The 18,460-nt window shown below is 41.2% G+C and overlaps 1 protein-coding gene across 1 annotated transcript in view; it reads left to right on the top strand.

Annotated features, from left to right (window-relative positions):
* The window catches only part of LOC113930699 (amine oxidase [flavin-containing] A), a 68,908-nt gene that overhangs the window by 23,182 nt on the left and 27,266 nt on the right, over window positions 1–18,460 (top strand). The window contains exon 3 of the mRNA XM_027608081.2: window positions 7,635–7,772. Within this exon, the coding sequence (XP_027463882.1) occupies window positions 7,635–7,772 (138 nt within the window). The remainder of the gene's footprint in view (window positions 1–7,634; window positions 7,773–18,460) is intronic.

Here is an 18,460-nt window from a genome sequence, read left to right as displayed (position 1 = left end):
CAGGAACTATTGTGTATTGAGCATGATACTGTAACTCCTTAGGTATATGAGGAAGGAACTTTGAAATGCACTTTGCAATGCTTACAAACTAGGATTTAACATTCATAAGATTTCAAATGAATAGAAGGAGAAAAAAGGGCTTTGCGAAAAAGGGTTCGAAATGCTCTTTCATAAGAAACTGAATTGAATATTGTTAGAATTGCTTCTTTTTTCTTTAAATGAGTATCCTTTTTTTATTTTATTTTTTAAGATTTTATTTATTTGAGAGAGAGAGAGAGAGTATGAGCGGAGGGAAGGGCAGAGGGAGAAGCAGGCTCCCCGCTGAGCAGGGAGCCCAACGCGGGGCTCGATCTCAGGACTCCAGGATCCTGACCTGAGCTGAAGGCAGTCACTCAACCGACTGAGCCACCCAGGCATCCCTGTTAGAATTGCTTCTAAGAGCATAGTCACTTAGGATAACTTGGGGTGGGGATGCCCTAACAGTTAACTCTGGATCTTTAAGTACTGAAATGTTAAGTTTGGTATTGCACTTGGCAGCCATTCAGAGAGATCTCCGATGAGTTCAGAACTTCCCAATTTTTCGGGGCACCTGGCTGGCTCGGTTGGTGGAGCATGCGACTCTTGATCTCGGGGTTGTCAGTTCGAGCCCCACATTGGGTGTAGAGATGGCTTAAAAATAAAATCTTTAGGGATGCCTGGCTGACTCAGTCGATAGAGCATGTGACTCTGGATCTCAGGGTCATGAGTTCAAGCCCCATGTTGGGGCTGGAGCCTACCTAAAATAAATTTAAAAAGAAAAAAAAAGAACTTCCCAATTTTTCCTTAGTGTGGTTCCTTTATCATTCTTCAGGACCAATTTATAATGCCTTCGGGGCTACCACAGGGATGGTGTATTGGTTTCCTAATATAGTTGCGTGTTTGTGGCCTCTTCAGAGGCTGAGAAATAAGATCAAAATCAAGACCTTCAAGATGCAGGCACAATATATCAGAATATGGTATTACATTTCCGATATTGTCATGCTGAACCTGAGGCACCTCCTTTAGAATCTTTCACCTTTGTAAAGAAACATCCTGTAAAAGAAAACAAATGAACACAAAGACAACAAACAAAACCAGAAGCAGACTAAGTACAGAGAACAAACTGGTGGTTTTCAGAGGGGAGGTACCTGGGGGGGGGGTGTAGACAAAATAGGTAAAGGGGATTAAGAGGTACAAATTTCCAGTTATAAAAAAGTAAGTCACTTGAAAGGGTTAAAAAGTACAGCCTAGGGAGTATAGTCAATAATATTGTAATGATTCATGTGGTAAAAATAGGAAATACTCTATAAAATGACTCACACTTTTTACTACTTCACAGGATTCTTTGCTTTAAATATAGTGTCAGTATTCTAGAGACATCATGTGTGGAAATTCCCATGAGTCTTCTTGCTGTCTTTGTTAAAGTCTAGACATTTATTGGAGTACTGACTCCAGTTTTGTTTTATATTTTAAAAAAGGGTGCTGGAGAAGGTTTAGAGAACAGTAGCAAGGGTTAGTAAAAGAGAAGGTAGGGATTATATAAGGGACAGGTGAAAGAAGTCAAAGGCACACCTCATTTCTGGTATTAGGGCAGAATGGAAACCCTGATTAATGCTCCCCATGGGAATAAGTAAAATGCTGAATAAAATATACTCTGCTGCCTTGACATGGGAATCAGAAATTTGCAGATCTCCTGGAGGTTGAACAGACATCTCAAATTTCATGCACCCAACCTGAACTTCTGATCTTCTCCATCAAGACCACCATTCCAGCAGCCTTCCCCCATCAAAGATGGCAACTCCAAAAAACTCAAGATTCACACTCAGCACTCTCAGGCTCCACATTCATTCTGTTGGCTCTGCCATCAAAATATCTCCAGAATTCAACACTCTGCACTGCTTCCATGGCTACCACCTGGCAGGAGCCACCATCATCTCTAGGCCACATTGCTCCAATGGCCTTCTAACCGATTTCCCTGCTTTTACCCTTGCCTCCTAGAATCTACTCTTAGTGCAGCAACCAGAGTGAGCCTTTCAAACCTAAGTCAGATCTTGGCACGTCTCCGCTCAAAAGCTTCCAGAGGCTTTCCTTCTCACTCGGAGGCCAATCTGGTGTCCTTACAATGCCCTGTGAAGCTTTCTGTGACCTGCCCCCCTAATAACCTCTCTAACCTCATCTCCAGTTCTCTTTTCCTTTTTTTCCTTTTTTTTTTTTTTTTTGAGGGGAGGGATGGGCAGAGGGAGAGACAGGGAAAACGAATCCCAAGAAGGCTCCACACCAGCGCAGAGCCCAACTCGGGGTTTGCTCTCACAACCCTGAGATCATGACCTGAGCAGAAATCAAGAGTCGGACACTTAACCAACTGAGCCACCCAGGGGCCCCTCCAGTTCTATTTTCCTTGCTCACTCTGTTCTAGCCACACTGGCCTCCTATTTCTTGAACACACTAGTCTCCCTCTGCCTTAGAGTCTGCACAGGCTGTACTTTCTGCCAGGAATGCTCTTCTCCTGGCATATGGACAATTCCTTCACTTCCTTCAAGTCTTTATGCAAGTATTACCTCTTCAAGGGGGCCAACATATCCATTGTATTTTGAACTGCAATCTCCTTTTCTCCTCTGCCGTTTCAGTACCCTTGTCCTACTGTAATTTTTTTGTTTTTCATTGTTCTTATCAACTTCTGAGATACTTAGTTATTATGTTTGGGGTTCATTCCCAATGGGTCTCTTCCCATTGAATGTAAGTTCCTTCAGAACATGGATCTTTGTTTTGTTTACTGATGTAACAGAAGTTCCTTGAAGAGTACCTGGCATCTTGTAGGAGAGCACAGTCTATTTGTTGAATAAACAAGTGATTCCCCAAAGCAGAAATAGACTCAAATCCTTTCCATCCAGGCCTGAAATCATTTATACAGGAAAAGTTCCAAAGAAAATAAGTAACTCATAGTTAAAAATGAAAAAGAAAGTACACAAGGAAACAAGACACCGAAAAAGGATAAGCATAAAAATATGATCCAGAAAGATTTTTAACAGTCATGTTATGCAAAGAGTAAAAAATTATGGTTAAACATGATTTTGTTTTATTTTTAAAATTTTAAAGTAATTTATTTTTTAATCTTTGGTTTTTCTGTTCAGCATGTTTTAAAGAAGTGCTTTTAAAACTAGGAGCAGGGTAAAGAAACTAAAAAATAATCAAGTAAATTAAAAAATAACTTCTAGAAATGAAAATATACTAATTAAAATGAAAAAAGTCAGCGGGCCAATTTAACAGTATATTAGACACAGCTGAAGACAGCGAATGAACTGCTAGATCTGGAAAAACTGTCTAGCATGCAATTCTGAAGCAGAGACTGGAAAATATGTTTTCAGGGGTGGTGGGCAGCTAAGACATGAAAGACAGAGTGATGATGGTATAAAAAAATAATAGCTGATGATTCCCAGCATTGTTGGAAGACACGAGGAAACCTATCAGGTCCAATGCATGGTAAATGGAAAGAAATTCTCACCCAGGCACAGAGAAGCTGCAGTATACCAAAGAAGAGAGATCTCACAAGCAATTATTTTTTTTTGAAAACAAAAAAGGCAAATCATCCATACTCTTAAAAAAATCAACAATTACATTTATGAGTGACCCTTGGACAAGAAAAACAGATGCCAGAAGATATCTTTAATGTTCTGAGACAGAAAGAGGAACTAAACTGAATTCATTACCTGCTTGAACCATCTTTCTGCCAGACTGACAAAAACAGAGACTTTAGGACCCAGACTGGAGGAAATTATAAAGAAAAATGCACTTCAAGCAGAAGGAAAAAGATTACAAATAAAAGGTCTGAGATTCAAGAGGGGACAGTGAGCAAAGATGTTGGTAAATATTTAAATAAAATTCAGCAACATCAAAACAATAAAACAAAGTAATGTCAGATTCATTTCAAGACAAATCTGAACCAAGTACTTTTTATAAATTATAGATTGGAAAAAGGTAATCACAGTTGAAGCATGAAGGTTTTTGTAGTTTTCAGTAGGAAGATAATCTACTGATAAACGTTAGACTATATTAAATATGCATGTTAATATTGCTAGGAAAATGTCTGAAATAGGCCTGACTGTTTAACTTCCAAACAAGTACAAGAAAGAATTTAAAAAGAAAAAAGAAGAAACCCCTCATTCCAAAAGAAGGAAAGAAATCAGGGGGAAAACTATTTGAAAAGACATAATAAAATAAGAAGTAAAACACTTAAAAAGGAATAATAAATATAAATGCTAAATTTGTCAATTAAAGGAAAACAATTTTCAGACTAAAAACTCTAACTGAAAGAAAAAGAGATAGACAAATACTACTCTAAGCTGTTATAACTATATTAATATCAGACAAAGTAAACTTTGAACAAAAAAATGTCATCGAAATGTGTCAGTACATACATTCTGAACTTGTATACAGTGAATGATGTAGCCTCAAAATACAAGGCAAAAATTAACAGGAATCAAAGATAAATGCCCAACGGAGTGGGGGATTTTTACATAATTTTCTTTTTTTTTTAAGGGATTTTATTTATTTATTTGAGAGAGAGAGAATGAGAGATAGAGAGCATGAGAGGGAAGAGGATCAGAGGGAGAAGCAGACTCCCTGCTCAGCAGGGAGCCCGATGCAGGACTTGATCCCGGGACTCCAGGATCATGACCTGAGCCGAAGGCAGTCGCTTAACCAACTGAGCCACCTAGGCGCCCTACATAATTTTCTAAGTTAATAATAGATTAAGCAAACAAAAAAGGCTGAGCACAATTAAGCTCATTCTAATGGACATGTATAAACTATGCATATCATTTTATAGACTACATTTTTTTCAAGCAAATATGAAAGTCTTTGAAAATTGATCATGTGCTAGGTCATAACATGAGCCTCAAGAATTGTCATAAAAACCACATTCTTTGACCACAATGCAGTTATGACAAAAAGATAACTAAAAAAAAAAAAAAATCCCAGCTGGAGAAGTTAAAATCCAACAAAGTTTTTAGAAACACGAGCCTAAAGAGAAATTGTAATGGAAACATGAAAATACTTAAAACTGCACAATGGAAATATTAAAATAAAGTTGTGTATGTAGTTAAAGCAATTAACTTAGAGGAAGATTTATAGCCTAAATTCTTCCATTAGGAAAGAAAAAAAGGCTCAGTGTGAATGAACTAAGAATGTGAGGAGTTAGAAAATTAAGAATATAATAAATCTAAAGAGTGGGGGAAAGAGCATAAATCCATGATACAGGAAATATATATTCAATAAAGAGGATCAATGAGACAAATGTTGATTCTTTGAAGAGACTAAAAATAGAGAAGTGTCTGGTCAGATTTTTCAAGAAAAAGAAAAAAGGAATATCTCAAATAAACAATAAAAGGGATGAAAATGTAGATATAACTACTGATTCAGTAAAGAATAAATGAAAAAAGGATGTCATGAACTTTAAACCAGTAGTTTTGAAACATACACGAAATGTATAAGGAAAAATATGTTTATCAAAATTAACACTGATTTAAAAAGAAATAGAAAATATGGGTCGTGTTTTAGCCTCAAAGTAAATCGTATCTCATAGTTTTAAGATTTTTCCACAATGAAAACAGCAAGCCTAGATGACTCTGGAGTTATATTCTACCCAATGTTTAAAGAATAAATCATTCTATTTTTATACAAACAGTTCCAAAGAATAGAAGAAAGTATGATCACTGATTTATGAGATTAGCAATACTCTAATGCAACAGACAGACAGGGGTTGTAGAAGAGAGGAGAATCTCAATTTCACTCATGAACTTGGCAACAAAAATTCTAAGTAAATTGTTAGCAAAGCATATCCTGCAATAGAAAGACAATATCAGGTTGTGTTTCGCCAGGAAGGCAAGTTGAATAATACTAGACAATCAATTTTCCAGAAATAACACTTTTGGTGAATTGTCCCAACCCTCCTACTAAATGCAAAGAGATTGGACAAATTGCACTGTACACACACATACACACAAATCTTCAAAGCATCAGAGAACTAAGAATGTAGTGAAGAATCACTGGGCCATCACCAGGAAAGGATTGACCTACTTTTCCCCTGGAAGTTGGGGATGGGGAGAGGGAGTTTACTGACCACCGAAGAAGCAAGTGAGAGCCTGAGTAGGCCTTTCAAAAGTCATCCAGAGCTAGAGCAATTGAGGGTCAAGTCCAGAGCCCACCAAAGTGTGTGCAAATGGAGGGAGGTATTGGTAAAGTCCTCACGTTTTGGGTTGGCCGGTGTCCTTGGACCAAGGGTGAACTGTAAGAAGACCAGAGCACGTGTGCATTTCAGCCCAGCTTCAAATCATCCCAGGCACAGGAAATGCAATAAAGTTATCTGGTATTATAAAAGGGCCCCCAGGTGCTGGCAGAAGCAGACAGAAATCCTCTCTGAGAAAGATATCATCCTCCTAGGATTCAAATTATTTTGTATTGGTAGTCAGTACAGAATAATCAGACAAACAAGGAGGAAAGGCAACATGGATGAAAATGGGTATAAACAACAAAATAGAAACAGACCCAAAAGAAGTTATTATAAACACATGGAGGAGATGTAAGTCACCAACAATCAATCTGTTGATTAAATTACCAGGAAATGTGTTCATAAAAAAGCTGGAGAAAATGTAGAACTGCACATAAGAGGGGAAAGTAAATTTCAGTTTACAATGGAAGGTTTGTATATTTATAAAATAATTTGTTAGGTATATGAATCTTTTTATAGCTTTGTGTACCTTTTCCTATGATATATTCTTCCCAGCTAGTATTTTATTTTATTTTTTATTTTTTTAAGGATTTTATTTAGTTATTTGACAGAGAGAGAGAGAGAGCACGAGCAGGGGGTAGGGCAGAGGGTAAGGGAGAGGCAGGCTCCCCGCTGAGCAGGACCCCCGGGATCATGATCTGAGCCCAAGGCAGACGCTTAACCGACTCAGCCCCCCAGTGCCCCCCAGACAGTATTTTAAAATAAGATGAAGAGCAGGGCGCCTGGGTGGCTCAGTCGTTAAGCGTCTGCCTTCGGCTCAGGTCGTGATCCCAGGGTCCTGGGATCGAGCCTCGCAGCGGGTTCCCTGCTCAGCGGGAAACCTGCTTCTCCCTCTCCCACTCCCCCTGCTTGTGTTCCCTCTCTAGCTGTCTCTCTCTGTCAAATAAATAAAATATTTAAAAAAAATAAGATCAAGAGCCCATCAGTGTGGGCTGATTTAAAACTTCATCTGTTAGAAATTGGAGAATTAGGCCTACAGCAACAACCCCAAAGAAAAGCATACATAAAAACCTAATTGCTTTGAAAAGGATCTAGATCGGCAGAATGTACTACAGCACTCTTTATTCGTGACACATGTTATTGTTGAATTGGCCTCACCAGTAACTATACAAGTGGGATTGCTTTGTGATGAGTGTCATACAGGGTTGTGCCCGGTCCTTGGGTGGAGGAGAAAGTTGCTGTTTTCAGTTGCACTTTATAAGAGAGAAGTAAGGCACATGTAAGTTGTGAAAAATAAATGTTTTTGTCTTTACATGAGACATAGAAGCTTTTTTTTTTTTTCCCCTGAGTTTTAACTGAAGTCTTCTGGCCACTTTTCCTCTTTCTGCAGAATGAACATGTCGATTACGTAGATGTTGGTGGGGCTTATGTGGGGCCAACCCAGAACAGAATCTTACGGTTATCTAAGGAGCTGGGTCTAGAGACTTACAAAGTGAACGTAAATGAGCGTCTTGTTCAATATGTCAAGGTAAGTCTGATGTTTTACTCAAGTGACCAGTGGGAGAGAGCACTGTATTCGGGAAAACATTTGGTTTTGTTTTAGTTGTTTTTTTCTCAAAGCAATTGTACCAATAGGCTCTCAGCTTTACAGTAGTATTCTGTGTTTTCTTTTTAAAACATCCTTGTGGACTCTGGGAATCTCTGCCAGGGGTCAGGCCTCGGCTTGGCCCTCCTCCACATCACCCACCGTAGCCCTTGAAGGCTGCACCCTCACCCCCAGTCCAACTGGAGTAGGGGTAGTAGGCTCTCAGCTTTTTTTTTTTTCCTCTTCACCCTTTATGAAGAATGGGGTGGTGCGGGGGGGGAGCAGGAGTCACCTGTGGCAGATACACACACAGACACACACACACACACACACACACACACAGCCCCAGGCAGCCCCCAGGCACACACAGACACACACACACACACACACACACAGCCCCAGGCAGCCCCCAGGCACCTATGAGGCAATTCTAAGGCCCCAAGGAACACTAGTCTGAGGCTACTTCTTAAGACTGAACAGATTATTCATTCTCATTCTTACCTGAATCTTCTTTGCACACTTTGAGAATTTCCTCTGTATTGGGCCTTGACTCTTGGGTAGTCTAGCCGGGTTGTGCCGTTTTGTACTGTTGAAACGAGATTGTTTAAACTCTGCTGATTTCCATGCAAGGAACAGCAGCTGTTGCCCGTGTTATTCTTTCTTACTGAAGCCAAACATGGAGCAGCTGGAGTCTGGGGATGTGCCTTGAGAGGTCAAGTTCTCCGATCTGCCATTGCAGCCCATTTCCTGGAACTACGCGGGCAGGGCTCATTTACTCATTCTTTTATTTAAACATTTATGTATTTATTTGAGAGAGAGAGAGCACAGGAGGAGAGGGCACAGGGAGAGGGAGAGAGAGATTCTTAAGCAGACTCAGCGCTGAGCGGGGAGCCCGATGCGGGGCTCAATCCCACGACCCTGAGATCACCACCTGAGCCAAAACCAAGAGTCAGACACTTAACCAGCTGCACCACCCAGGCGCCCCTCATTTACTCATTCTCATGCCAGGATTCCCACACCAGTAGCCACATCACTTCTCACCAGCACTCCCCCAGGCAGTCAGGCTCCAGACCCGCGGGGGACTTCTGGAGTTTGGAGTTGAAGGACTTGTGAGGGTATGCACACTGATGCACAATCAGGGAAATTTGGGGAATTTCTGATAGCTGGTTTGGGATGCTTGGGGGAAGAGTCTGGCAAAACTAAGTTCAGAAATCCAGGGAGGAATGAAGAAAGTATAAAAGTAAAAAAATTATACGAAGCGTTGATGAACTTTAACTTCCATGGGCTTCATGATCACAAAGGGGAAAACCCCTTTGCTTCTCCACTTTCTCTTTTCTGCACGGCATGGTGTTTCCCTGGACTAGTCAATAATAACAACATTGAGAATGATAGCAACTAACATTTACTGAGCACTTTTACGTGTATTAGCATATGTAACATATTCACACTCAACTACTAATTAAACAAACGGTCATGTAAATTCGCTCTCCAGTCCAGCTGGGAAGCAAATGAGTCTGATGATTGTCCTGGAATCTGAGCAGACTCATGCTTCTAATCTCTTCCTCTCTAACATTCAAGAGCTGAGAGATTTTTATTTTCCCTGGAGGCTCACAGTAAACAACAAAGTGCTTTTTTTATGCACGAACTCATTACATCCACCTTGTTAGGCAGGTACGATTGTCCCCATTTTACAGAGGAGAAAGCTGAGGTTCAGAGAAGTAAAGCAACTTGACAAGGCTATGAAACTAGTAATGGTCTGCCTACCCCCTGAGCTCCTACTGTTCATGAATTTTAGGACTGACTTACAAATAAGCACATATTGAAGGGGCTAAACTAAACACCATTCTTTTCATTTAAGACATAATCTCATCTAAAGAAAAGATGGATTCTAGAAATACTATTAAACCATCCTCTCACATACTTTAACCTGCCAAAGAACACATGTTCTCCCCCCAAGTTAGACATCAATGTTAAGGTAAAACAATAGTGGGTCAGCTAGAGGTTAATTTATTTTACCTGAATGAATGCCTTTCTGCTAGTGTTTCTAATAAATTGTATCATTTCTGCAATGAGAAATACTCGGTGTGGTGGGTGTTTTTATAATGACCAGGAAGCTGTAAAGTGAGGAGACCAGATTAGGGAAATTTTATATTCCATGTACGATTATTAATAAACCATATAGCAAAAAATAACTCCACTTACTTAAAAATATCTCAACCCTCACTGTTCCGTCCACTTCTCGGAGAGGGGGGAAGGGGACTTTTTCCCATCACCATAGTGCATTGGGTTAATAAAGCACATTATCTTTGTGGCACTCTCTGCATCGGCTCTCGTGACAACCCCAGCTTCTATAATCTCCCACAGTGCATTCTTTTCAGTAAGTAACACCAAAATGGTGGTGGGTGCATCACCAGAAGATTGCCATTGTCTAGTTAGAACTAAGCCATATTCGTGATGGTCCAGGTTGCTTCAGCTTTTAAATGTTCCCAGGGTGCAGCCTTAAAGAATGCCTCAATTATTTCTTCTGACAGCAGACTGCAGTGCATCAAGTTTCAATGTGTTCTAGGATGATTTTTAGTATTCACCAAAGAATTATTCACGACCTTTGGTTGATTGTGTTGACAGTGCAAATTTTGGCATGACAGCATGGAGTTCCAAGCCTGAGCCTCTGAGCTGAGCAATGGGGCTAGACCAGTGGTATTTTGCACCCTCTCCTTTACCAGGGAGACCACGTCTATCTACTTCATTCACAGAAGGTTCACGTCATTATTGCCAAATTCATTCATTAGTTCAATAAATAGTTACTATATAGTCTTCTCTGTACAAGATATTGTTCTAACAGTGGACACATGATCGAAGTTTCTGCTTGCATGGAGCTTACCATTAGCTAACATTTCTGCCTGTATCCTTCATGGATCTTGCAAATAGAGTACCTATTCTAATTCTGGTTTAGTAGATTCTGATTCTTTTTTCTTCAGTTCTTTTTTGTTTTGTTTTGTTTTTTTAGTAATCTCTACATCCGACGTGAGGCTCGAACTCACAACCCTGAGGTCGAGAATCACATGCTGTACCCACTGAGCCGGCCAGGCACCATAGGAGATCCTGGTTCTTATAGAATAGGTTTTTGAACGGGTTTTATGAATGTGGTGAATTGGATACAGGTCTGTTTAGGAGATTATATCCGATTTGTGAAATTAAATGAACCATGTTGTCTTTACCTTAAAAGGTAGATTTGAAGTGGCATCAGCTAGGTGTGTTTAAAACATTCTCTTTATGTCTTCTTTTCCTTTGGATGGTGTAAGGGAAGCAGATGGACTTGAGTGCTTCTTGGGTTGGTTGATCCATTACTTGCATTAGTAAATTAGATGCACCATCATTACGATTGTTTTATGAGTACATTTCATGGAGTTGTGGAGACTTTTTGTTAAATTTTGCAATGCTGAGTCTTGGAGAGGAAAGAAGTGCTTGATTTCCTTTTTCTTTCTTCTTTTTTTCTTTTAAGATTTTATTTATTTATTTGAGAGGGAGAAGCAGGCTCCCCACTGAGCAGAGAACCCGACACAGGGCTTGATCTCAGGATCCCGAGATCATGACCCGAGCCGAAGGCAGACGCTCAACTGACTGAGCCACCTAGGCGCCCCCCTTTTTTCCTTTTAATGGGTTCTTCCAGATCTTAATAATGAAGAAATGCTGTAGAGAGGGAGAACAATGCCTCCAGAGATGGAGCAAGGCATTTTGCAGGCGCTGCTCTGCGGGAGAAATTGACACATTTATGCATTCCCACTTTCTCCCTGCTTTCACACCCTAAATAAAAAGGGAGACTATAAATACATACCACACATTTCTTTTTAGAGAATGGTGTGATGAAAAATTATTTAAAACAACATAGGCTTTCCTGATAGTAACAGCTCACCAAGCAAGTTTTCCTAGTATGGGTTCTGCTCTTCCCACAGCCGTTTACTTGAGGTTTCTATGCCAACGACTGAAATCAAAAGGCTTTTCAGAATGTGTGTGCTCTGGAATACTAAGTAAAAATTTTTTTGTTGTTGCTAAGAGGTGAACTCTGTTTTAGCCAGCAGGCCGTGTTGAAAGCAGGGGATTTATTTTTTTCTTAGTTTGTCTTAATGCTTGCCAGAAATAACTGCGTCTTTGACCCCTTACTTCATAATAGAGTGTTTCCTTGGGATTAGGGACATATATTTTTAAGCTGCTTTCAACACCTTTCCATACCAACTCACAGAAGGTGTATCTTTTGTGTTCAAAGAAAGTTCTGCTTTCACTTTTAAGTCTGCTCAGTAGGAAAGGCAAGAAACCAAAGGTGTTCGGCTCTTGTAGGGCTGTTGCTTGTTGTGTCTTTGTCTCCTTTCTTTTAATCACTTAGCTCCATCCCTCCTCACGCCATGCATAGGTATTGTCTTCCGTCTGTAATGTGTCTGTACTTGTGTCACCTTTTTTGAGTGATCCTATGAGGTAATAAGCATGTCCTCCCAACTTATAGATGAGAAAACTGAGGCTCAGAAAGCTTAGTTGCCAAAGTAAGGCTTTCCAGGTCTTGAGCCCAGGGTTCTGTGGGTTATGTCACATCGTTCCTTATTCCACAGGGAGAACGTCAACTTGAAAATCCTTTAGCAAACCTCTGTGAGGTATGACAAAAATCACCTTACCCCTAAGGGTTCTGGACTCCTAACATGCCACTCAGGCAGTAGGGGCTCCTGTGGACGCGGCCTCCTGTGGACACAGGCACTGGGAGCCATATGTGGTGCCGTTCACCAGGGTGGCTTCTTCTCTCGCACCCTGAGCCCATGAATCTGGAGTCCCTCTGGCCTTCAGTGAGTGCCTGACCCCCAAGGAACCCCCAGGCCACCCCAGTTAGGCACAGCAGGCTGAAGACTACAGATGGGTTTTATTACTGTGTTAAACTACTAAGTCTAGAGGTCTCGGGCATGGTTTGGAATTGTTGGCTATATATTCTTTTTGTTAAGTGATTTATGTGAACTCATTAGTCAAAGTATGATCGAGATAAGAGTATCTTATTTTATATCTTCCCTGGTTTAAAAAGAAAAAAAAAGAATAAAAGGGAAAAAAGTGGGGCACCTGGATGGCTCAGTTGGTTGAGCATCTGACTCTTGACTTCGGCCCAGGGCATGATCTCACAGGTCGTGGGATCGAGCCCTCCATCGGGCTCTGCGCTCTGTGGGGAGTCTGCTTGAAGATCCTCTTTCCTTCTCCCTCTGCCCTTCCCCACCCTCTAAAAATAAATGAAGCTCTAAAAAGAAAAAGAGAGAAAGGATTTAAAATAATTTGTGTAAGTCAGAGTAGAGATGAAAAAAACACAATTAGGTAAGAACAGGCACATGGTAAATGGGCAGGTGTTCATGATAAGAAATTCTGTTTGATCATAGAAATGAAGTAATACAAGAGGGATTATTTGCTTTCTCTAAATTACAGTTATACATGGGTTTTTTAAAGCAGAGAGACTGAACATGTTCATATATTCTCACCTTGGTCTATCAAGTATTTAGTAAAATGATACATGGACGTCGCTTGTAAAAAAATAGTTTTTAGTAACTTCCATTCTTTTCCACTCCATTTTAAAAAGACTTCATTTCTTTCTCTTTTTTTTTTCATTTATTTCTTGTGTTTACAGGAAAGTGTAATGACAGAAATTACTCTTAAAGCCTTGTACTGTTTAGAAAGCCAGGTCAGCATTAGCCATTTTCTCTCAAAGCCTCCTTTCTTTTTCCTATAAATTTTCAGGGAGAAATCTCCCATTTAGTTTGTAGATCATAAAGCTTCTACTTGGTTGAAGTGACAGCCCAATAAATAGAAAAGTCAGGTTAATTGTTAGATTTTTTTTCCTTCTTTTTTTTTTTTTTCTTTTTAAAAAAATTGGGGGGTGCGCCTGGGTGGCTCAGTTGGTTAAGCATCTGACTCTTAATTTCGGCTCAGGTCATGATCTCAGGGTAATGGGATCGAGCCCCGCATCAGGCTCCATGCTGAGCATGGAACCTGCTTAAGATTCTCTCTCTCCCTCTGCTCCTCCCGGCCCCACATGTGTGCGCGCACTTGCTCAAAAGAAAAAAAAAAAAAAAACTGGTAAAATACACATAACATAAAAATTTATCTTCTTGGGGCGCCTGGGTGGCTCAGTCGTTAAGCGTCTGCCTTCAGCTCAGGTCATGATCCCAGGGTCCCGGGATCGAGCCCCACATTGGGCTCCCTGCTCCGCGGGGAGCCTGCTTCTCCCTCTCCCACTCCCCCTGCTTGTGTTCCTGCTCTCACTATCCCTCTCTCTGTGTCAAATAAATAAATAAAATCTTTAAAAAAAATGTATCTTCTTAACCATTAGGTGTACAATTCAGCGACATTAGGTACATTCGCATGATTGGGCACCCATCATCTCTTCGCAGAACTCTTTTCATCTTCTTGCTATTCATTTTTAATAGAGGCCAGTTCATTACAGCAATCCTTTTCTAAGCATTCATTGAGAAGTCATCTAGCGTCGGCCTCTGTGACTCAGTGAACTGGCTTTCAGTGGCAGTGTAGAAAGGGGATTCGGTCAGACACGAAGGAGTTTTCTTTGGCTGTGGAACTTTGCTGTCACCTCCTCAAGTGGGGCCTTGGCGTTGCAGTTAATGGCAAAAAGAACCTTGTTGGTGGAATGAAGCTTCCTCAAGAAAAACTGCTCTAGTCTCCATGATAGCCCAACTGCTAGAGGTTCTGAGCTTTCAGGTTAAATGTTGCCAGTTTGAGGTCAGTCTCTCCTTTTTTCCTCCCCCTACTTTCTACTTCATCACTATTCCTACTTCCTCCCCACTCCCCCCCTGCAGCCCCCACTTTACCCCAGAGCATGCACCCACTATCTTAGCCCAAAGACTTAATCATTGGTCCTGAAGTTTCAAACTTTTGTAGAATAGCCTTCTGACAGCTGAAACTGAAACACCCTTGAACGTCCTTATAAATCCCATACCTGGTGCATTCTGGGCACTTCCTGAAGAAGGGAAGTTTTGGTGTCCTGTGAGCACATGCTGACCCAACCAGAAAGTCTTTGCTGTCGTTGCCCTGTCCTGCCATTTAACGGAATCGATGCTGCCATATGTAGCCCTCTATTTCAGGCCTGGACTCTAAGCTTTTTCACTTCTGTGTCAAGCTCATTGAACGAATACCTTTGGAAAACCGGGTGGACCGCAGTTTTAGTAAGTGGCAGTTTTCCTTACTTTAGAGATGGGAGAAAATTGTAAGAATGCAAGTATTTGGTTCAAGGTCCCACAGAAGTGTGTGTGAGAGAGAAAGACAGACAGATGTGAAAATCTAGTTGATAACTAACCTTAGCAAACACATACCTTGAAACTGAAGAGACAAATAATGATAATAATATGGATACCTTCCATTTGAGCAGTCCAGTACTGTTTTCATAACACTTCATTTTGTTGTTTGCTTTGTGTTCGGGGTCTCATGCAACCAGAAGAAGAAAATTCTAGGTGGAGTGGCAGAAAATGTGAATGGTAATTATAGTTAAATGTAATGACTGCTTTGATCCCAAAAGCTGTGGAAATGAGTCCTTTCCATTTAAAGGACTTTTCTCATGTCAGGTTTTTCAAACAGAGGGATCGATTTCTAAACTACTAGTCCATTTCCTTTTATTCTGACAGTGCTCGTGTAATTTCTCAAACTCAAATGATACACTAGGAACCTCAGGCTGAGATTTAATTTTGTGTGTTTGCCCAAGTACCCAATGGCCTAGTTTCCAGAGCCATATCCAGCAGATAAATGTCTCTGAAAAAAACCTCAGGCTTCCGAGACGATGGGAAGAAATCACCATTGGCTCACACTTGCTGCCCAGCAGGGGTCATAAAAGTTGACTCGGAGGCACAGATGTGGGCACATTCACTAATCTACGTAATTATTGGGGCCAAAGGAGTCCCGAGTATCTGTGACTTTTCCCAGTTGGTAGATTTTTTAAAAAATCCTTCTCTGATGTTCAAATGTGGGGAAGACAGTGCTAAGGCTCTACTGACTCCTGGTCCCCTCCCCCTCCCATGTCTCCACCACCATGATCACGGGAGCCCCCGCTGGAGTAACTCCATGCAGTAGAACGGCAGGGTTGCCCCTGCCCAGTCACTGGGATACGCAAGCTGAATGCATTCACTTAACAGCCAGTCTGTCAAGAAGCCCTGCTTTGCCCTTGACCCTCTCTACCTGCTCTGATGTACTTTCTCTTTGTACTGCCCGGTTCCCAGGGGCAGAGTCCCAGGCTCGAGACTCAGCACAGAGCACTTGCAATTTCAGCTAGACGCACAAGTGATTTCATTTTGTTTTTCCTTTTGACTCAGTGTTGTGGGATGACGTACGTTCTTGTTCAGGAGACGTCCACATGAGACCGTATTCCCATTAGGAGCATTTGGAAAATAAATCCTCTGGTTATCAGGGCTCTGCTTTCTAACCCCTGTTCTCCCGTGTTCCCTCGGGCCCCTGCGACTGCCAGCCAGAAGAGGAAGAGAGCATGCCTAAGGGAATATTTTCTAAGCAACATTAATCCCAACAGTGCTTTGCAAGAGGGAGTTTCTTAGTCAGATACATTGTGGAAATGCTCCGTGTTCTATCCCTATTGTTGAGTGCCAAGATGTCTGTTAGCAAATTAGGGGTCCTATGAGGATGGGCAGAAAAAAAAATTTTTTTAAATTAAAAAGAAAAGCTGTTTAACTATAAGCCAGGATTTCCCAGATTCATGACCACGGAACCCATTTTTATATAGCATCCATAAGGAGCAGAGTGAGAGATGCTCACATAGGAAATGGTTTTAGAGATCTTCATCTTTTTCTCTTCCCTTCAGTACCTACACATAGGGAGTTCTAGTAAATCTGATGGTAGTATTGATTATGGCTATTTTAGAAAAGGTGTGTATGTGGAGTTGATCATTAAAAATCAGCGTTAATTGGCATTCATTAGAAGACCTTGTCTGAGGTGGGAAAAGAGGGAGTCATTTGTGTAGAAAGAGGCTGGACTCTTTCTGGAGCCTGGAGGAGCTAGATGTGATATCTATACATGCAAGAATTGTATTCCCCCTCCTTTCTTAAAGATTTTATTTATCTATTTGAGAGAGAGAAAGAGTGAGACAGAGCACAAGCAGGGGGAGAGGGAGAAGCAGACTCCCTGCTAAGCAGGGAGCCCGACCTGGGGCTTGATCCCAAGACCCTGAGATCATGACCTGAGCCAAAGGCAGACAATCGACTGAGCCACCCAGACGCCCCTGTATTTACCCCTTTTATTCCTCCATTTAACGAGCATTTCTCGGAACCCTGGTATATACAAGGCAGTGTAGGAGATATAAACATGTGTGAGGCATAGCCCTTCTTCGGTGTGTGGAAACTAGTCGGGAAAGTTCTTACATAAATCAGTTTAATAGCGTAGAAAATAGTGAGGTGCCATGGGCAACAAACAAAGTGCTTTAGTGTGCCAGAGGAAGTAGAAGTCATTTCCAGCTTCCGCTGCTAGGTAGGATCTTTGGGACCCTGTTTGTCTCAGAGCTGTATTTACTCATGCCAACAACCTCCAGACATAGAAAGCACATCCTAATAGGCTCCCAATGGAGGATCCAGCTCATGGGCACTGCAGGTCTCATCTTCCTGACATGGAGACTGAGGCACAGGGAGCTGGGGGCGGGGGGCAGGGGAGTCTAAATCAAGAGCATGGAGTCATGAACTCTACTTCTGTCTCTGCCAAGGCACCAGTTGGGATTAAACAAATTATACATGTACACACGTATATATCCACATATATGTTAAAAACCTAATATATACATAATATGGACCTCTGAATATCTTCAAAGACGTAGTGAACCTGCTAAATTCATCAAAAGCTGCCCAAATTTATTACTCTGTGATGCATCTCACTTACGATGATCACAAGATTTTAATTAGGAGCAATGAAAACCAAGAGAAATTAGACATGAAATCCAGGCATCCTAATATCAAAGATGTAAGGAACAAGAATAAAGCAAATAAATGTTTTTTTTTAAAAGGTTATTTATTTATCTGAGAGAGAGAGAGCGACAGAGCCTGATGTTGGCCATCATCAGTCATTGGGGAAATGCGAGTCAAAACTACAGTGAGATACCACTTTGCCCCCACCAGGCTGGCTAGAATCAAAAAGTCAGTAACAAGTGTTGGTGAAGAAATGGAGCATCACTGGTCCGAAAGTAAAATGGTGCAGCTGCTTTGCCAAATAGTTGGGCTGTTCTTCAAAATGGGGTGGGGGAGGATGGAGAGTAACTGTTAAGGACTAAGGGTTCCTTCTTCGGGTGACAAAAATGTTCTAAAATTAGATGTGGTGATGGATGCACAACTCTGTGAATATACCAACACCCATTGAATTACACACTTTAAATGGGTGGATTACTGAGTATGTGAATTTTTTTTAAAGATTTTATTTATTTATTTGAGATAAAGAGAGAGACGGAGCAAGCACGAGCTGGGGGGGGCAGAGGGGGAGGGAGAAGCAGACTCCCCACTGAGCAGGGAGCCCGACGCGGGACTCGATCCCAGGACCCCGGGATTGTGACCCGAGCCACCCTAGTGCCCCTCGAGTATGTGAATCATGTCTTAATAAAGCTGTTCTGGAAAAGCAGCCAC

The sequence above is a fragment of the Zalophus californianus genome, chromosome X, assembly GCF_009762305.2.
Source record: "Zalophus californianus isolate mZalCal1 chromosome X, mZalCal1.pri.v2, whole genome shotgun sequence".
Taxonomy (NCBI): domain Eukaryota; kingdom Metazoa; phylum Chordata; class Mammalia; order Carnivora; family Otariidae; genus Zalophus; species Zalophus californianus.
Note: the sequence above shows the minus strand (reverse complement) of the source record. Positions and strands in the feature narration are given on the sequence as shown.